Consider the following 19,648-nt stretch of genomic DNA (forward strand, 5'->3'; position numbering starts at 1 on the left):
GCCCTTGGTGCCACCTCCGATGCCTTGGCCTGGTCCCTCAGGATTAGCACCTATTCTCCCTACTGGAGACCCTCTAAGTGCTGGAAATCAACACTATGATCCTTGGACAAATGATATGTCCCAGGATACAGATGATCTACCATCAGAGCCCTCTCCCCTGGATGAAAGTCGACGTTCTCCACCAGAGGATCTGTCTTTCATTAATTTCATCAAGGAAATGTCTGAAACCATTCCTTTCCAACTTCAGACAGAAGAAGACTCTAGGCACAAGATGCTGGAGGTACTCCAGTTTCTTGATGCTCCTAAGTATTCTTGATGAACCTAAGTATTTCCCCCTCCCTCCTCCCTCCCTGACCTCCTTCCCTTTCCACTCCCGTCCAGCCGTCATTGCCACTGACAGTTGTCACCTTCCCTCCCCTTACCTGTAAAACTGTTTCTGTTCCTTTCAGGTCAGTGACCTAGTTACCATTTAAGATGCTTGTTATTTACCCTACGCTATTGTAGCGCTATGTTAAGCTATCTCTTACTCTCTTAATTGTCCTGAATTCTTCACCTTGCTTTTTGTAACTTTTCTTCTATTTTAATTGGTTATCCCTGGTTTTGCTGTAAACCGATACGATAAGATATTTGTCGAGCATCGGTATATTAAAAGAGTTTAAATACATAAATAAATAAATAAATAAATAAGTAAGTAAGTAGGTCATGTCTATCCCTATTCATGAAATCCTGCTTGATCTTCTGAAGAGAAACTGGGAACACCCATGTTCCGTCCCACCTGTTAACCACAAGACAGATGCTACCTCTCTTGTGCGGTCAGCTCCTGGATTCCAGAAGTCACAGTTAGATCATCATTCTGTGGTTGTTGAATCAGCCCAAAAGAAGGCATGACGTTCAAAACCTCATTCCTCCATACCTCCAGGAAAAGAACAAAAATCCCTGGATGCTTTTGGAAGGCGTGTCTTCCACGGCTCAATGCTCATATCTCGCATTTCCTCTTACCAGTTATACATGACCCAGTATAACAGGGATCTTTTTAAAAGAATCCAGGATTTCTCTGATTCTCTACCAGAACAACTCCAGACTCAACGTCATGCTCTGGCTCAAAAGGGTCTGGATGCTGGAAGGCACGAAGTCCGCACTGCGTATGATATCTTCGACATGGCCTCCAGAGTATCTGCAGCGGGAATCAGTGCAAGAAGATGGGCCTGGCTTAATTCCTCAGACTTAAGACCAGAAGTCCAAGACAGGCTAGCAGATCTACCCTGTGTTGGAGATAACCTTTTGCGGAAAAGATCCGAGAGACCATGGCACAATTGAAGGATCACCATGAGACACTACGCCAGCTTTCCTCTGTGCTGTCTGAGTTCCCTTCCATCCCTAAGAGAACTTTCAGACGTGACTCTAAGCAGCCTACCTACAAGCCAAAAAAAACATTTTATCCTCCGGCTGCTAGAGGACGCCCTTCCAGACCTTACCAGAAAGGTTAATCCAGGTAGTCTCAGCTTCAAAAGTCTCAGCCAACTTCTCAGACTGGACCAGCATCAGGATTTTGACTCCTTCCTAGAGAGTGTAAGCCAACCTCCTCTTTCATCCATACCGGTCGGCGGTCGACTCTGCCACTTCAACACCACTTGGCAGTCAGTCACCACAGACCAGTGAATACGCATTACCACCTAAATTTCCTGACTGTTTCAGTGGACTCTCCACCTAGGCTGACGTGGAAGACGTCTGACCACGCTACCTTGCTCGAACAGGAAGTCTCATCCCTCCTCAAATCACGAGCAATAGAGCCAGTGCCCCTCTCTCAGCAGGGACAGGGGTTTTATTCCCTGTATTTTCTAATACCAAAAAAGTCAGGTGGTGTACATCCAATACTGGACCTCCGTGCCCTAAACACATTTTTACAGAGAGAAAAATTCAAAATGGTTACCTTGGGCTCTCTACTTCCTCTGCTACAAAGAGGAGATTGGTTATGCTCTCTAGATCTCCAAGGCGCTTACACACACATCTCAATTACTCCATCACATCGCAAGTACCTGCGATTCCTGGTCGGCCCTCGTCATTTCCAGTACCGTGTACTTCCATTTGGCCTGGCGTCTGCTCCAAGAGTATTCACCAAGTGCCCAGTGGTGGTCGCAGCCTTCCTCAGGAACCAGGGTGTGCATGTCTATTGTCTACCTTTATCTTGACGATTGGTTGATAAGGACTCCGACTCAGCAGGGTGCTCTAACCTCCCTGTGTCTCACTATCAAAACCCTGATCTCCTTAGGGTTTCTAATCAGCTATCCCAAATCCAAGATAGTTCCATCTCAAACCCTATCCTTTATAGGGGCCGACCTAAACACTATACAGGCGAAAGCCTTACTCCCCCAGGATCGCTCTTTCACAATAACATCTCTGGCACATCAACTACAGACTCAAGTATCGTCAACTGCTTGTCACTTCCTTATACTGCTGGGTCACATGGCATCCTCGGTGCATGTCACTGATGGCTCGTCTAGCCATGAGAGTGATGCAGTGGACCCTAAAATGCCAGTGGATTCAAGCTTGTCAGCCAATGTCCAGCATTATCCAGGTTACCAAACAGCTCCGTCTGTCACTAGCCTGGTGGATACACCACTCCAATCTCATTCAAGGCCTTCCATTTCAGGCTACAGATTCTCAAATTACTTTAACAACAGATGCATCCAACCTTAGGTGGGGTGCACATGTAGGCGACCTGCAGACTCAGGGAACCTGGTCTCCAGAGGAAGCCAAACACCAGATAGATTTCCTGGAGCTCCAGGCGATCAGATATGCCCTCAAGGCCTTTCAGGGTTGCCTGTCAAACAAAGCCATCCTGATTCAAACCGACAATCAGGTTGCGATGTGGTACATCAACAAACAAGGGGGAACACGCTCCTACCTCCTGTGTCAGGAAGCTGCACAGATATGGGCATGGGCCTTTTCCCACTCGAAGTTCCTCAAAGCAACCTACTTGCTGGGAGTGGACAATCTTCTGGCAGACAAGCTGAGTCGCACATTCCATCCGCACAAATGGTCTCTCAACACGATATTCCAATGCTGGGGTTACCCTTGCATAGACCTCTTTGTGTCGGTCCACAACCACAAAGTAGACAACTTCTGCTCTCTTATTCGCAATCACCACTCATACCCAAGAGATGACTTTGCCCTCTCCTGGTCCAGCAGTCTCCTTTATGCGTACCCTCCACTTCCTCTCATTTTAAAGACTTTCGTGAAGCTCCGGCAGGACAAGGGACTAATGATCCTGATAGCTCCCCACTGGCCATGCCAGGTGTGGTTTCCAATCCTCCAGGACCTATCAGTACGCAGGCACTTTCCTCTGGGGAAGGATCCCTTTCTATTAACTCAGAACGAAGGGAACCTGCATCACCCCAGCCTCCAGGCTCTGTCTCTGATGGCCTGGATGTTGAAAGGTTAATACTCCAACCTCTTAACCTTTCAGAGTCAGTATCCTGAGTCATGGTGGCTTCACGAAAGCCTTCAATGAGAAGGTCTTATCGCTCTAAATGGAAGAGGTTTACGGTCTGTTGCACTTCCATGGCATAGACCCCTTCACTTGTTCCACTGCGAGGTTTCTGGGCTATCTCTGGCACCTGTCAGAGTTAGGCCTAAAAACGTCCTCTATCAGGGTGCATGTAAGTGCAGTGCCTGCGTACCATAAGGGTATAGGAGATGTCTCCATCTCAACATAACCCTTAGTATCACGTTTCATGAGAGGCTTGCTCCATTTAAAACCTCCACTGCGCCCTCCTACCCCTGCTTGGGACCTTAATGTGGTTTTGGGATGGCTCATGAAACCTCCGTTTGAGCCTCTCCACTCCTGTGATCTATGCTATCTTACCTGGAAGGTAATATTTCTCCTTGCGATCATGTCCGCTCGCAGAGTTAGTGAGTTGCAGGCGTTAGTTACCTACCCGACTTACACTACAATTCTGCAAGACAGGGTAGTGCTTTGCACGCACCCTAAATTCTTACCGAAGGTAGTGTCGGAATTTCATATTAACCATTCTATTATCCTACCTACCTTTTTTCCCAGGCCCCATTCAAACCCAGGAGAACAGGCTTTGCATTCCTTAGATTATAAGCGTGCCTTAGCTTTCTATCTAGATCACATGTCAGCCCACAGGAAGTCCACTCAGTTGTTGGTGTCTTTTGATGCCATCAAACTTGGAAATCCTGTGGGAAAGCAAACTCTCTCCTCCTGGTTAGTGGACTGCATTTCTTTTTGCTTCGAGCAAGTAGGCATTTCGTTACAAGACCGTGTGAAAGCATACTCTATCAGGGCCATGGTGACGACAGTAGCACACTTCCGTTCGGTGCCGCTTGCTGACATTTGTAAGGCTGCGACCTGGAGTTCTCTCCATACATTTGCAGCCCATTATTGCTTAGATAAGGCTGTCAGGCAGGATTCTAGGGGTGTGCATTCATTTGCAACGTATTGCGAAGCAACAACATATATGGCCGGATTCGTTGTATTCATTGCATTGCGAAACGTATCGTGATTTCCCACGAATACAACGAATCATGGCCGAATCATTCGGCCGTCGAAATGGCAATTTTAAACAACCCCCCCCCCCCACCCTCCTGACCCTCCCCCAAGACTTGCTTAAATTCTCTGGTGGTAGAGCGGGGGTCCCAGAGCGTCTCCTGCCCTCCCTCCATCGGCTGCCGGCGCCATCTTGTACTCCTACCATGTGACAGGGGCTGACCAATGGCAGCGGTAGCCCCTGTGACATAGTAAGGGCAAAGGCTATTGGCACCATTTTGATTACTGGCAGCCGACGGCCCGAGTGCAGGAGATCGCTCCCGGACCCCCGCTGGAGCACCAGGAACTTTTAGCAAGTCTTGGGGGACCCTCCTGACCCCCACAAGACTTGCCAAAAGTCCAGCAGGGGTCTGGGAGCAACCTCCTGCACTTGGGCCGTCGGCTGCCAGTATTCAAAATGGCACCGATAGCCTTTGCCCTCACTATGTCACAGGGGCGCCATTTTGAATACTGGCAGCCGATAGCCTTTGCCCTCACTATGTCACAGGGGCTGACCGTCGGCCCCTGTGACATAGTGAGGGCAAAGGCTATTGGCGCCATTTTGAATACTGGCAGCCAACGGCCCGAGTGCAGGAGATTGCTCCTGGACCCCCGCTGGACCACCAGGGACTTTTGGCAAGTCATGTGGGGGTCAGGAGGTTCCCCAAGACTTGCCAAAAGTCCCTGGTGGTCCTGCGCGGGTCCGGGAGTGATCTCCTGGAAGCCCTGAAGTGCTTTACCGATGGCCTCTTGGATCATCCGATCCAATTCCTCGCAGAAGCCTGGGGCATGGAACCCCAGCTCCAGCGTAGAAGGCAGCACTGGCGTAGCCAGAGGGTCCACTGGTGAAGGTGGAATCGCGGATCCCAGCACCACTGGCAGGGACCAGCGAGCCTGGTGGGCGTTCAACCGCTGGGCATGGCGAAAGTACTCTAAGTTTTTGTGGTCATTATAGACCGTAATGGTGTGTTGTGCCCCTTCTAGCCATTGGCACCATTCCTTGAAGGCCAACTTTATGGCCAGGAGTTCTTTATCCCCGATGCCATAGTTCCTCTCTGTGGGAGTGAACCTTGAAATAGGAGCAAGGATGGAAAGCCCCTTTAGGAGAGAGTTGGCCTAGGACTGCTCCCACTGCGATGGCAGAGGCGTCAACCTCCATGATAAAAGGATGAGTTGGATCCGGATGTCGGAGACATGGTTCCTGCAAGAAGGCCTGCTTTAGCCTGAGGAAGGTGGAGGGCACTTCTTCAGGCCACTCCTTAGGGTTAGCACCCTTTTTAGTAAGGGCCGTGAGAGGGGCAACCAAGCAAGAAAAGTTGGAAATAAAATGTCTGTAGAAATTGGCAAAACCAAGGTCAGAGTCCGGATGCAGGCCACTTTCTCTGGGTCCATGCGGAAACTGGTGCTAGAGATAATGTATCCAAGAAAGGGGAGAGATTCCCGCTCGAACATACATTTATCGAGCTTAGCGTAAAGTTGGTTAGCATGCAGTCATCGGAGCACCTGTCACACATCCTATCGATGAGAGTGGAGATCCTTGAGAAAATAAGGACATCGTCCAAGTAGATCACTATGTTGACATAAAGTAGATCTCTGACGATTTCATTCATCATGTGCTGGAATACCGCAGGGGCATTACACAAGCTGAAGGGCATGACCAGGTACTCATAGTGGCCATCGCGTGTGTTAAACACGATCTTCCATTCATCTCCAGATTTAATGCGGACTAAGTTGTATGCTTCTTGAAGGTCCAGTTTAGTAAAAATCTTGGCCCCTTGCAAGCGATCCAGCAACTCTCTGATTAGGGGTAGAGGATAGCAGTCCTTCTTTGTAATTTCATTGAGGTACCTGTAATCGAATCAGGGCCAGAGGGTACAGTCTTTCTTGGTCACGAAAAAGAACCCTGCTCCTACCGGTGATGTGGAGGGGCGAAAGAATCCTCTCCCCAGATTCTCCTGAATGTATTATGCCATGGCCTCCATTTCTGGAAGGGACAGAGGATACACTCTCATGGAGGGACAGCGCTGGGGATCAAGATGGTGCAGTTGTAGGGGCGGTGTTCAGGGAAAATCTCTGCCTTTTCCTTCAAGAAGACATCTGAAAAGTCAGCATACTGCGGAGGCAGGTCCGGAACGGTGGCAGCAAGGAGCACTATGGGAGGCCGTGAGACGGGTAGGAGGCAGTCTTGATGGCAGCGGGAACCCCATTTACTGAGTTGGAGGGTCTCCCAATCAATAGTGGGGGAATGTAGTTGCAACCACGGTAATCCGAGGATGACTGGGTGTACAGCCTTCTCGATCACGTGGAAGGTAATTTCATCCAGGTGCAGCAAGCCAGTGTGCAGATGCAAGGGAAAAGTGGTCTCAGTGATTAGTTCTGGGAGAGGATCTCCCGAGATGGAGGATATTACAAGAGGCCTGTCCCACAGGGTATTTGGTAACTTCAGGTGTTCCACCAGGATCTTCATGATGAAGTTCCCTCCTGCTCCCTTATCAATGAGGGCCTGGGTCTGAAATTCCCAGCTGCATGAGTGAAGAGCCACAGGAAGCACAAGTTGGGGAGCGGGATTAGTGAAGCCTAGGACCACCTCCCCAATGGGTCCTAGGCTCAGGAGTTTCCCAGCTTCTCAGGACATTGAGCAAGGAAGTGACTTTTCCGATACAATACAGGCATAAACCCATCACCCGACCATGTTGTCTCTCTTCAAAAGTCAGTGGGCTTCGTCCTAGATGCATGGGCTTGTCGGGAATGTACCAGAGCAGAGGCAGTGGTGATGAGTGGGTGAGAAAAGGATGGTGCCAGTGTGATGAGGCGGAGTCCAAAGTTCTCGGGCTCGCTGCTGGAAGCAATTGTTCACCCTTCCAGTCAGGTCAATCAGTTCATCCAAGGATTCAGAGAGATCTCTGGACACCAGTTCATCCTTAATACATGAGGACAATCCTTCCAGAAAGATACTCTTTAGCCAGTCCTCCCTCCAACCGAGTTCTGTTGCCATGGTGCGGAATTCTATAGTGTAGTCTATAAGGGGGTCTCACCCACGGTGAAGGTGCAAGATGTCCGACCCCGTCGCGGCTAGATGGCCTGGCTCATCGAATATCTGTTTAAAAGTCAGAAAGAAGCACTGCAGGTCCTGAAGAAGTGGGTCCACACGCTCCCACAGGGGAGAGGCCCACACCAAGGCCTTCCCGTCAAGGAGGGAAAGAATGGACGTAGTCTTGACAACATTCATAGAAAATTGTTCAGGCTGCACAGTGAAGTGCATAAAGCACTGGTTGAGGAACCCGCGGCACTTCGTGGGGTCACTGACATATCTAGGAGAAGCCGGAAGGCAAATGGTGGAGGCCCCAGGTGCCGCCTGAGGAGGAGGAGTGTTGGAGGGAGCTTCCGAGCATTGAGGCAGGCGTTTATGCAGTCCAGAGACATCACCAACATCTCCAGGAATTGCTGCTGAAGCTTCTGAGCCAGACCTGGTATGGCCTGGAGGCCCGAGAGGTCGGCCGGGTCCAAGGCCTCAGCAAGCTGTTGTGATGTGGACCCTTGAGCCGAGGCGGGGTTGGCGCTACCAGAAGAAGGAGATCTCCTCCACAGGTCCCCATCATCGGCAGGTGGAGCAGAGCGGTGCAGAGACCCAACAGGACCTTCACCACTAATAACCCTCGTTCCCTGCAGGTTGAGCCCTTGGGTACCGGGGCAGGCTGGACTTAGATGTGGGTCTCTGAGCGATGAATCCAGGAGGATGACAGGCGAAAGCAGAATCAGATGGGCCGAGGTCAGGGGCAGGCAGCAGACAGATGAATCCAGGAAATGGGCCAAAGTTCGGGGCAGGCAGCAAACAGACGAAATCGAGGAAACAGGTCAACGGTCAGGGCAGGCAGGAGACAGACAAAATCTGAAGAACGTACCAGGGTAAAAACCAGAAGAACCATCCAAGGAACAGGAGAGCAGATCTGGGACAGGAACACGGGACAAGGAAGGGCAGGAGCTGGAGCGGGAACATGAAGAAGCAGGACCAGGAGCAAGAACACGGAGAAGCAGGAACTGAAGCAGGAACACACAGAGCAACTTGCTCACTCTGAAGAGTGCGACCTATTGCTGAGGCAAACTTTGGGCAGCAGGATCTGCCTTAAATAGGGCTTTCTGCTGTTGTAGACATCCAGGGCTGCGAGAAGCTTTCCCACCGCGGCCTCTTTAAATACCATGGCAAGCCAAGTGCACGTGCACCTAAGGGAAGTTGAGGCAGGCAGTGCGATAGCAGCAGTGTCGCCTCCCCGTCTCGCGGGAGGGAGGCAACAGTGATGGCTCCAGAATGTCGCAAAGAGGATCAGCCTGGCTCGGGGGGGGGGGGGGGGGGGGGTGTGAGTGTGGCTGGCCGCTTGGTTTCTCGGCCAGCCAGCACAGCATTTAACAGATGAAAGGAGTTCAGGGATTTTTCTTTCTTTTGTATCAAGTGCTTAGTTTTTTCTGTTTCTTTAATTAATTATTTGAAGAAAATATTGTTGAAATTATGCAAATTCAAATTTGTAAAAAAGCGGTCAAGGTAAAACATAGCATAGCATTTTTTAAACAGTTCTGAGATGTTATAAAAGTTACTGCCGGTGTAACATAATGCTGCAACAGAAACCAGATCTGCTGCTTCTCCGGTCCTTGGCAGTTTCTGAAAAGTACATTCCTCTTTTCTAATTTATTGCCTAAAGACCATGGAGCCCTGAGCCTCATGACCATGACGATGACTCAGTTTCAGAATTATAAATTAGAGTATTTAATTATGCCAAACCCATGGATATCCTGTCGGTTACTGAATCAGTTATGCTTCGCATGACTCTCACTTCTATTAACACATGGTAGCTGCAACAATTCTTTTCATCAACCCCAGAAGAGAGGCATACTAGTGTTACTAATTAAAAATGAAGCAGGAATGTTATCTAAGAATGTTTCCATAATGTATTACAGTAAAATTATTTTTTCCTAAAGCAATTCATGTAAGCAGTACATGTGAGTTATTTGCCAGATGAAAAAATAGACAGTTAAAAGACGCTGTTAAATCTTCAAGCATAGTCTAGTATTGGGAAGATTTCTTTGTTCCAGTTTTGCTCCGTTATTTTACACGTTAAAAACACTGGGGATACTACATTCATAAATAAATCTGGAGCCCGTTTCACGCTGGAGCAAACCTAGAGTAAATGCTGGATTACTCGTGGATTACTCGTAGCACCCTTGGATGATTTCACAGCGCCCTGCTCTATAAACAGTCTTTTCCGATATTCCAGCATTTCTTCAGCAAAAGGTCACCTGTCTTGACTTCAGCCTTGCTCCAGTCTTCAGCTGCAGCCTCAGCCTTGCTCCACGTCTGTCTTCAGCTACAAACTTTGCCTTGCTCCTTGCCTGTCTTCAGCTACAGCCTCAGCCTTCCTCCACGTCCATCTGCAGTTCTCAGCTTTAGCCTGGTCCTTCAGCCTTGTCTGGTCCCTAGCCTGGTCTAGCTCTTCAGATCTGACCATAGTTGCAGCCTCTTGGACTTGACATAGCCTGGCTTGTGCAAAGACTCATTTGCTTGATGACGACACAGAACTTAGAGCTTTGCCCACGAGGTTCCACCAGTTGCTCCACAGTAAGAGGGACTCACCTTCACGTCACTCACAGCAACAGGATATCCAAGGAGGGTAATTTTGTAACACTGCACATATAAAAGTCGGCAAATACATGTATAAGTTTAAAATTACACCAATTTTGAAAGTGGACTTATACATATGTCTACCCACATAAGTTACACTTGCTAAATTGTCCACACACATTTTTTTGAAAATGTCCGTGCATACTACTTAAAATCCCCTTAATATCCAAACCCCTCCTCAACTTTGCCCCAGGAATGCCTCCCCTCAGTCTGCTAAAACTTACGCGCACATGATATATCCATTTCAGACAGGTAATTTTGTGAAAAATTTATTTTTATACATAAAACTCTTTTACCCAAAGACTTTTTTTTATTTATTTATTATTTTTATATACCAACATTCAATCTCAATTGAGATATCACACCAGTTTACATTCAGGTACTGTATTTCTCCATCCCCAGAGGGCTTACAATCTAGGTTTTTGTACCTGAGGCAAAGTGACTTGCCCAAGGTCACAAGGAGCGACAGCAGGACTCAAACTCTGGTCTCCTGGTTCACAGGCCACTGCTCTAACCACTAGGCTATTTCTCCTCAGGAATAGTAATTTTATAACTGTGCAGGTTGTAAAGTTTGTCTTAGTTTAACTAAGAAAAAACTTGAGAAATGCAAAGCTTGCATAAATGTTTTTGGTTTGGAAAATGTTTTTTTTTTCTACCACAACCAGTTATCACATGGGCGAATGGAATATAATAACATCTACAAGCTAAACATCTTACGGAAGAGGCGAGTCTCTCAGATCTCCACAGGAGTTTTGTTTTGGGTTTCTCTACCTGCATGAGTGTGAGAGGATCATGAAACCTTTCTAATGTTTCTATGGATCCAATAAGTTTTTTAAAAAAGCATTCAACAATGTTTGCTTACAGACACCAGCAGCCTTTTCCTTACTTTCACAGTAATTCAGTTATGCTCATGCAATATGTGTGGAGGGCATTGTCCACTACTTTTCTCAGCACAGTTTCACAAAGCTAAGGTCTGAATTGATAGAAAATCAAATGCAGGTCATTGCTCCTGAACTGTAGAGCTTTCATTTGTCATGTCTTTGCTTAATAACCAAAAGTCATGACTTCCTCCGAAACTAAACTTGCTAGCAAATAGGGCCACTAGAATGATCTAGGGCCAAACTATCCTGGCCGATTGTGAGACCTCGTCTCCTGCCTCTCTTGTGAATCTGCTTTTCACCCCACCGTCACCCCCCTTTGCCTCTACTGCTGTTCCACATTAGTGACCTGACCTTCATGTCAGGTGTGGGCTTTTCTACCTCATTCAATCAGCACTTAATGCCATTTTCTGGTAGTTTTTTTTCCCATCTTAAATATCATGCATTTATTATATTTTATTAATCAGCTTGCTATTCTTCATATACTATATATGACTATTAGCAATGGGCTAAGAAACAGGGTTCAAATCCCATTTTCTCCACTGACATATCTTAAGAACTTAAGCAACTCACTTTATCTCCTGTTGCTAGATTGTAAACTCTTTTAGAAAGGGGCTTATTGTACCTGAATTCTAAAAAAAAAAAAAAAAAATACTATAAGCCGCCTTGACCATTAATTAGAAAGGCAGGCTAAAAATCCCAAATATATTATTAAATGATTATATTTACAGAGACACTTGAGGAAGCAGATATCCCGGCCACACTAACTTCATTTATTGCATTTTAAGAGAATTTAAGAGATGTTTAGTCCATATGAAGGTGTTTATCACGTGGTAAATGTTTCATCATACTTTAGTAAATCGGCCCCTAATGTCAAATATGATCAGAGACCCACTGACAAAAATGTGACTTCAGAATGATTCTTTTTTTCCAACTGGGAGACAAAGCAATCATTTAAGCTGCTTTTGTAGGAGCTCATTCTCCAGCACTGTGAAAGAGCCAACTGTTAACAGGATGTCAAAATGGCATTATTCAGCCCCGTCAAATACCAATACACTTCCAACTTCCTCATTGGAAACAATGGCTAGACAGGCCCTGTTGCGTGCCATCCAAGGAAAGGCTCATAGGAGAACATTCAAGGCATTTGCAAAGATCTTTGCCAAATTGTAAAGCTGCAATCAAAATTCCCAAAGCTTGGATTTCTGCATTTGCTGTTCACATGTACTAAACATTCTCATCTTCCAGGAGGAAGAAAAAACTGCTTTCTGAGGTACAGATTTTCAAATAAGAACAGAACAATATTAACTGCTGATGCTTCATTCTTTAGTAACTCAATATAGTACCCAGATTTATGAACATGTTTTCACATCTCAAGATTAAATATAATTGATCACTGAAAGTTGAATTTTGAAAGGGGTTCCATACATAAGTAGCATGTACACGTGTATGTGCTATTTTAACAACATCAAATGTACATGCGTATTTTCAGTTTTGCATGTACATTTTACAGGGGAAAAAGGGGCGGTCTGGAGCATTCTGTGACGGAATTCAGAAGTACTCGCTGTAATTGCTATTTTGTAATTATCAAACTTATTTGTACATTTTTGCACCTCCTAGTTGACTTACATGGGAGTTTTGGGAAATCTGTTAGAGGTATCGGAAAACTGGTGATTTTGAATACATGTGCAAGTATTTTCAAAACAGTATATGGACATAGTTTATAAAATACCTGCCTCTGTACTTTATTCTGGGTGTTTATTCATGCAATGTCACAATTATTTTGCACGTAAAATATACATGTGCATGTTTATAAAATAGGTCGAGAAAGAATGTGTTTCCTTGCATTGAAAATATTCGCACATACTAAAGCATACATGCATACTTTTGGAGCAGGAATACATAGTATTTTCTAAACTGTGCAGCAGCTCCCACTACACCATTTTTAAATTACTAGCATTAATCTCCACATGTCCACTTACACATGCAAATGCTGTACCGCGGAAGGAGGATAATTTTATAACTGTGCACGTAGGGCTAAAATATGTGAGTAAAAGGTACTCTCAGACTTTAGCATGAATTTTCAAAGCGGTCTTAGGTGTGTAAGTCCACTATGAAAATTAGGGCTGTGAAATTGTGTGATGAGTTGAGCCAGAGCGGAGTCTCTGTGCTGTAAAACTTTGAGGTGTTTTCCTCAATTGTATGGTTACTTTGCAGGAGGGAAACTACATTTCCCAGATGCCCTGGTAGTCAGCCTCAGGAAGGGTTGGGGCAGGGAAACACAGAGGCGGTGTCTTCCTAGGGAGGGGCACTCTATCTAACATAAAGAGAGTAGCCCTCCAGAGGAGATAAGAGAGGAGAGCTGGAGGGAAGGCAAGTAAGATCTAAAGCCTGAGGCTGGGGGATGGTGCCTAGGCAGACCTTTTCCACTAAAAGCTAAGTCAGCTCTAACAAATGGTTTTAGGACTGCACAAGCCCGGGGAGCTTGTAGCAGGGAAAAGAGTTGTTTTACTTAAGGCAGCTGGAGGAAAAGAGGTAATTAGGACCTGGCCTAAGGAAAAGTTCCTGCAGTGGGGGAGGTTTCAGTACTATGTTATACTTGGGGGAAGTAGAAGGTACTGGGGGAAAAACCTACTTGGCCCACATGTTGTGCAGAGGAACGTATACTAGAAACTCAGAGTGAGAAGCTTGGTGTCTGGGATTAATGAATCATGCTGGGCTGGTAATGCTTGTTAAGTTGAGTGGTTTTCCTTTCTGTGGCGTTTGGTTTAATTAATAAACTTCAATACATAAGAAGCTTCTGCCTGGATGTAATATGTTATGTTAAAGGGCTGCCAGGGAGGTGACCCTTACTCTAGTGGAGAATGAGGGAAGTTTGGTCTCAGGGGCCTAGTTGTAAGAGGGCCTTCCCTTACAAGTGGTGCTGACCCATAGCCTCCTTGCCTTATGGTTATCCTCTACGCCTGTCTCGAGGGAGAAACTTCAGGAAGGGATCAGCTATAAAGGACTTTGTGGAAGCAGTCCTTGATAATTAGCCCCGAGCCCGAAGTCACCGCTGAGGACCTGCCACTAGGGGCACCATCATCGCCACAATTAGGACAGGCTTACTTGTGTAATGTCGATTTTCAAACGCATGTAAATGTATGCGCGCACCTGTACACCTGCTTGCACTTTGGACTAACTAGCATGGGGAATTTTCTGAAGCAGTAGGTCCAGTAAAAAATCAGTACCTGGTGCAAGACAGTTATTGACTTTTCCCGTTTTACAGAGCCCATGTGGCATGCATACCATGCTATCTCCTGCAGGCCCAGTAAAGCCTCAATTGCATATGATGCTCCCTTATTTACATACATGTAAGTGCTCATGTTACAACGTACATGTTTATGTAATAGGAGACTGTTTTAACATGCACACTATGGCATACTGCATAGCATACTATTTTTAGCATATAAAAAGGCCCTTGACATGCTCATTAAACTTTATTTCATGGGCCCCTTACATCATTTCAACACATACTAATTTATTCAGGAACTGTACAGCAGCTGCAGGTTTGTTTGCTTAATTACCTTTCCGTTTGGTAAGAACATTTGTTTTAGGAAACAGGATGTTATGAATATTTTGGATATTGCATTAATTCCCCTTTCATAAACAATAGAAGAATTAAGACCAGTCCTGAGTGGAGATGGACTTACAACAGACAGCTATAATAATCTAACATGAAATTGTAAAGGCCCCATGCTAATGCTGACAGATGATTTAAAGCTACAGTAGTTGGTTTTCCACTCAGCTGTCAAACTGTCCCAGCACAAATAATCCAAAGGACAAAATACAAAGCGCTGCAGACTGTAATCATGTGTTACTTTGATTACATCTCAATGAAAGGACCTCGAACTTGCAGCGTGTCTGCATCTGAAGCTGTTACCAGGGCACAATCAAAATATTTATTTTTGTGTTCACTCCCTGTACATCTGGCAGTTTGGTGATGTGAGCTTTTCTTTCTCAGCTAGGACAGGCTGTAAATCTTAAGCATGATGTAAAACTGCCCTCTGGTGTGCAAAGATGGTTTTCTGTAAAAACAGAAAAACAAAGAAGAATCTGAAATCTTAATGTAAAATATGAGCCGGATGTTAATACCTACGTGCGGGTGTAGATTTGTGCGCGCAACCTGGCACGCACAAATCTACGCCCGATTTTACAACATGAGCGCACAGCCGTGCACATGTTATAAAATCCTGGATCGGCGCGCGCAAGGGGGCGCACACTTGTGCACCTTGTGCGCACCAAGCCCTAGGGGAGCCCCGATGGCTTTCCCTGTTCCGTCCGAGACCGCTCTGAAATCGGAGCGGCCTCGGAGGGAATTTTCCCTTCCGCCCCACCCCACCTTCCCCCACCTTCCCCTCCCTAACCCACCCCCCAGCCCTACCTAACCCCCCCAACCTTTATCCCATAAGTTGCGCGCGCCGGCCAAGTGCCGGCGCGCGATCCCTGGCATAGCTGCTGTGCCGGAGGCCTCGGTCCCGCCCCCACCCCTGCCCCGCCCCTTTCACAAAGCCCCGGGGCTTGCGCACGTCACCGGGCCTATGCAAAATAGGCTCAGTGCGAGTAACCCCAGCTGGATTTACATGCGTAGGGCTTTTAAAATCTGCCCCCTAAGTGTCTGAAATGACACACCCTAAATTCCGGGGAAATGTTAAGTGACAATGAAATTATATATTCTCGCATTTCTTCAGTAGAACTACCTTGCTTTAGTTTGTCTCATCCATGATAGAAAGTGATAGTGCAAATTAAATTTTTTTTTGTAAAACTCAATCTTTCATGCATAGACACCCAAAGACAGGAGCTGATGAATGTTCAGTAGTTGAAAGCAGTAGAGGGACTTTAAGAAGGCTGATGCCATCTTAATCTGATGTCCTACATAGTGTAATATTTTTTTTATTGTTTCGGTAACAGGACCTCAGCAAGGGTGTGGTGGTTATCTGACAGATTCAAGCGGCAGCTTTCGCTCTCCTGACTCTGACTTTGATGGTAAATATGACAAAAATTTGGACTGTGTCTGGACCATGATTTCACCTGTGAACATGCAGCTCAACCTCACCTTCTCAACGTTTGCTCTGGAAGCAGAAAGTTCAACAGACTGCATATATGACTACGTGAAAGTAAGAACACAAAAACAGTATTGCAGCTAATCTACATAAATGACTGTCTTTGTTTCAGCACTGCATTAAAAAAGAAAATAGATTTTTATACTTGTGGAAATTATTTTAATTTTCAGGAAACATATTTTTATATAACACAAAATCTCAAATGGCATTGTCCCATTTTTTATTGTCCCAATGCCTTGATGACAGCGTTGCATTAAGTGGCACTTGAAAGCCAAATTCTAGTCCCCTGTCTAAGGAGGTCACCCAGAGGTATGGCTGCAGAGCTTATACATTAATAAATTCATATACCAGCCCTCGGAAGGGTCAACAGTAACATGCTACATGAGTGACCCCAGCTGGCCTATGACAGATATTCAAGGTTTTACACTAGAGAATAGAGATGTGAATCGTGTCCTCGATCGTCTTAACGATCAGGACCCTCACTGACTGGTCATTCAGCGAGGGTCAGGAACCCTCGCTGAACGACCTCCTGCAGTCGATCTCCTGCCGGCGCCATTTTCCGTACGGAAAACGATTCGCGGCAGGAAATCGCTCCTTGACCCCCGCTGGACCCCAGGAACTTTTGGCCAGCTTGGGGGGGCCTCCTGACCCCCACAAGACTTGCCAAAAGTCCAGCGGGGGTCCGGAACGACCTCCTGCGTCGAATCGTTTTGGTCTATGGCCGCCGCCATTTTGCGGTGGCCATTTTGCAAAATGGCGCCGGCTGAAGACTACACGATTTAGTGTGCCGGTTTTCCTGCTCTCCCCCTTCCCCCGATTTAGCTACGGACCACCGCTACGGAGGTAATTTAAGCTATGGACCGCCGCTACGGACCCCCAGGTAATTTAAGGCATTTGGGGGGGGGGTTCGGGAGGGGGGGGGGATTTAATTTAAAGGGTCGGGTGGGTTTTAGGGGGTTTTAGTTGCCGTGTTTTAGTGTGCCGCTGGACCCCCAGGTAATTTAAGGCATTTGGGGGGGGGTTCGGGAGGGTGGGGGATTTAATTTAAAGGGTCGGGGGTGGGTTTTAGGGGAACAGCGGCATCAGCATCGGCTGCGACCAGCGGCACGTCAGCCCTTGCTCCAGCTACTCGGACTCGCGCTACGGGGCCCCGGGTAACCCTGAGGCTGACGGCGCCGGCCCGCCGCAGGCCAGTCCACGCACCAGCCTGTGCGGCCAGTCCCTGGAACTGGAGAAGGAGCTGGACATGAAGAAAGAGTATTTTGGTGAGTAACTAGTGTGTGGTACTTGCTTCAGTGCCGACAGACGTTCATGGGCCTTCCCCCTGCCTTGAGCGCCCGGCTGGACGTCCAAGCCACGACCTCGGACGTCTGGCTTGGATGTCCAGCCGGGCGCTCAAGGCAGCAGGGTCTTTAGGAGAACCATCCACTTTCCTGGTGGAATGTCATTTCAAATGACATTTGAAATGACAGGTACCAACGCACCCAGGATACTGTATAGGCGCTGTATACCACTCTATATAGTAAAATGGATTGCGCATGCCTACCGCTTCATGGACGCACTTTAGACGCCGCTTACATTTGCGTCTCATTTGAATACTGTATCGAGCAGTATGTGAACCAAACTGTGCGCGTGGCAAACGAGAGTGCGCCCGGCACTGCCGCACTCTTTCTTACGCGTCCTTACTGTATCGGCCTGTGGAGAAGGTATAGAGAAGAGTGACCAAAATGATAAAGGGCATGGAATGGCTTCCCCATGAAGAAAGGCTAAAGAGTTTAGGGCTGTTCACCTTGGAGAAGAAATGCTGAGGAGGGATATGATAAGAGGTCTATAAAATCATGAAAGAACTTGAAGAGGTAAATGTGAATCGGTTATTCACTCTTTCAGACAATACAAGGACTAGGGGCACTTCATGAAATTTGCAAATAGCTCATTTAAAACAAATCAGAGAATTTTTTTTTCACTCAATGCATAATTAAGGTCTAGAATTATTTGCTAGAGGATGTGGTTAAGGTAGTCATTGTAGCTGGGTTTAAAAGGAGAAGTCCATAAACTCTATTAATCATGTTGACTTAGGGAATATCCACTGCTTATTACCGGATCAATAGCATGGGATTTGTTTAATGTTTGGATACTTGCCAGGTACTTGTAACTTGGATTGGCCACTGTTGGAAACAGGATGCTGAGCTTGATGTACTCTCGGTCTGACCCAGTATGTTCTTATGTTCTTATCTTCCCACTGTAAGGTCTGAACATGTATAAGGAAACTCAGTTTTCTCTGTTGGATTTCACAGAGAAAGCTTTCATAGTATGAAAGAAAAAGTTTAAAAGAGAAGGAAAGAGAAGAATTTTGGCATTTGCAAAGGGCTTATTGTTATCTTTACTGTTGCAGTTACAGTGCTCTCACTGAGAGAGACAGAAGCACTGCTCACTGGGTCAAGGTAGTGAACTCAAGATATAGATGCAGAGAACAGCAATTATTTTTTCTCTCTATGATACCACACAGTGCAATCCAGTGCTTAAAATGGCCGGCCATATTGCCGTACAGCAAAATGGCGCCGGCCGTACGGCAACACGATTCGAGTGCAGGAGGTCGTTCCCGGACCCCCGCTGGACCATCAGAGGTGATGGAAAAGTTGTTCTTGAAAATCAAGCTGAAAGAACCTTGGTGGCCTTGCAACCTCTCTGCCTTGCTGACCCTTCACTATGGGGATCTTCCTGCCAATCTGCCTTGCTGCCACTGTTTCCTCTAAGCTGTGAGCATGCAGGGTTGTAAACTCTGTGCACACATCATAACATAGCATGCACAAGAAATCCTAATAGTATTGGCATTCTACAGGCTCCTAGTGCACAAAGATGAACTTGGCTTCTAAAAGGTTTCACAAAAAGAACATTTTTGCACATGCAGTCTTTCAGAAATTTGAGGGAATATTGTTTGCTACCATGCTTATGGTGCTACACCCTGTGGGTATTGCTGTCACTCTGCCTTGCTGACCTGCACCTGATACTGCGCTTGGGGGACTTGATGCCACTCTGCCTTACTGTCTTGCCTCTGATTCTGCACCTTGATGATACTGCTGCCGCTTTGCCTTGTTGCTATGCCATGATGCCTCACCTTGGGAGGTTTGTTGGCACTCTGCCTTGCTGTCCTACTCCTGACTCTATACTTTGGCAATCTTGTTGCCTCTCTGCCTTGCTGCCATGTCCTGCCTGCTACACCTTGGGCATCGTGATCACTCTGCCTTGCTGCCCTTTTCCTGATGCTTAACTTTCAGGGTCTTGCTGCCAGTCTGCCTTGCTGCCCTGCTCCTGACAAAAAAACAGAAGGGACTACCTTACACCGTGGAAAGACTTTTATAAGAATTGCCCGACTCAAAATACAAGCTGAGTTTCGCCAAAAGGCTGCATCAGGGGCTAAAACAATCAAGAACAATAGATATTACCACAAACA

At 46.6% G+C, this 19,648-nt stretch overlaps 1 protein-coding gene across 1 annotated transcript in view; it reads left to right on the plus strand.

Moving 5' to 3' along the window:
• The window catches only part of CUBN (cubilin), a 639,217-nt gene that overhangs the window by 576,993 nt on the left and 42,576 nt on the right, over window positions 1–19,648 (plus strand). The window contains exon 60 of the mRNA XM_029588764.1: window positions 16,046–16,251. Within this exon, the coding sequence (XP_029444624.1) occupies window positions 16,046–16,251 (206 nt within the window). The remainder of the gene's footprint in view (window positions 1–16,045; window positions 16,252–19,648) is intronic.

The sequence above is a fragment of the Rhinatrema bivittatum genome, chromosome 2, assembly GCF_901001135.1.
Source record: "Rhinatrema bivittatum chromosome 2, aRhiBiv1.1, whole genome shotgun sequence".
NCBI classification, from domain to species: domain Eukaryota; kingdom Metazoa; phylum Chordata; class Amphibia; order Gymnophiona; family Rhinatrematidae; genus Rhinatrema; species Rhinatrema bivittatum.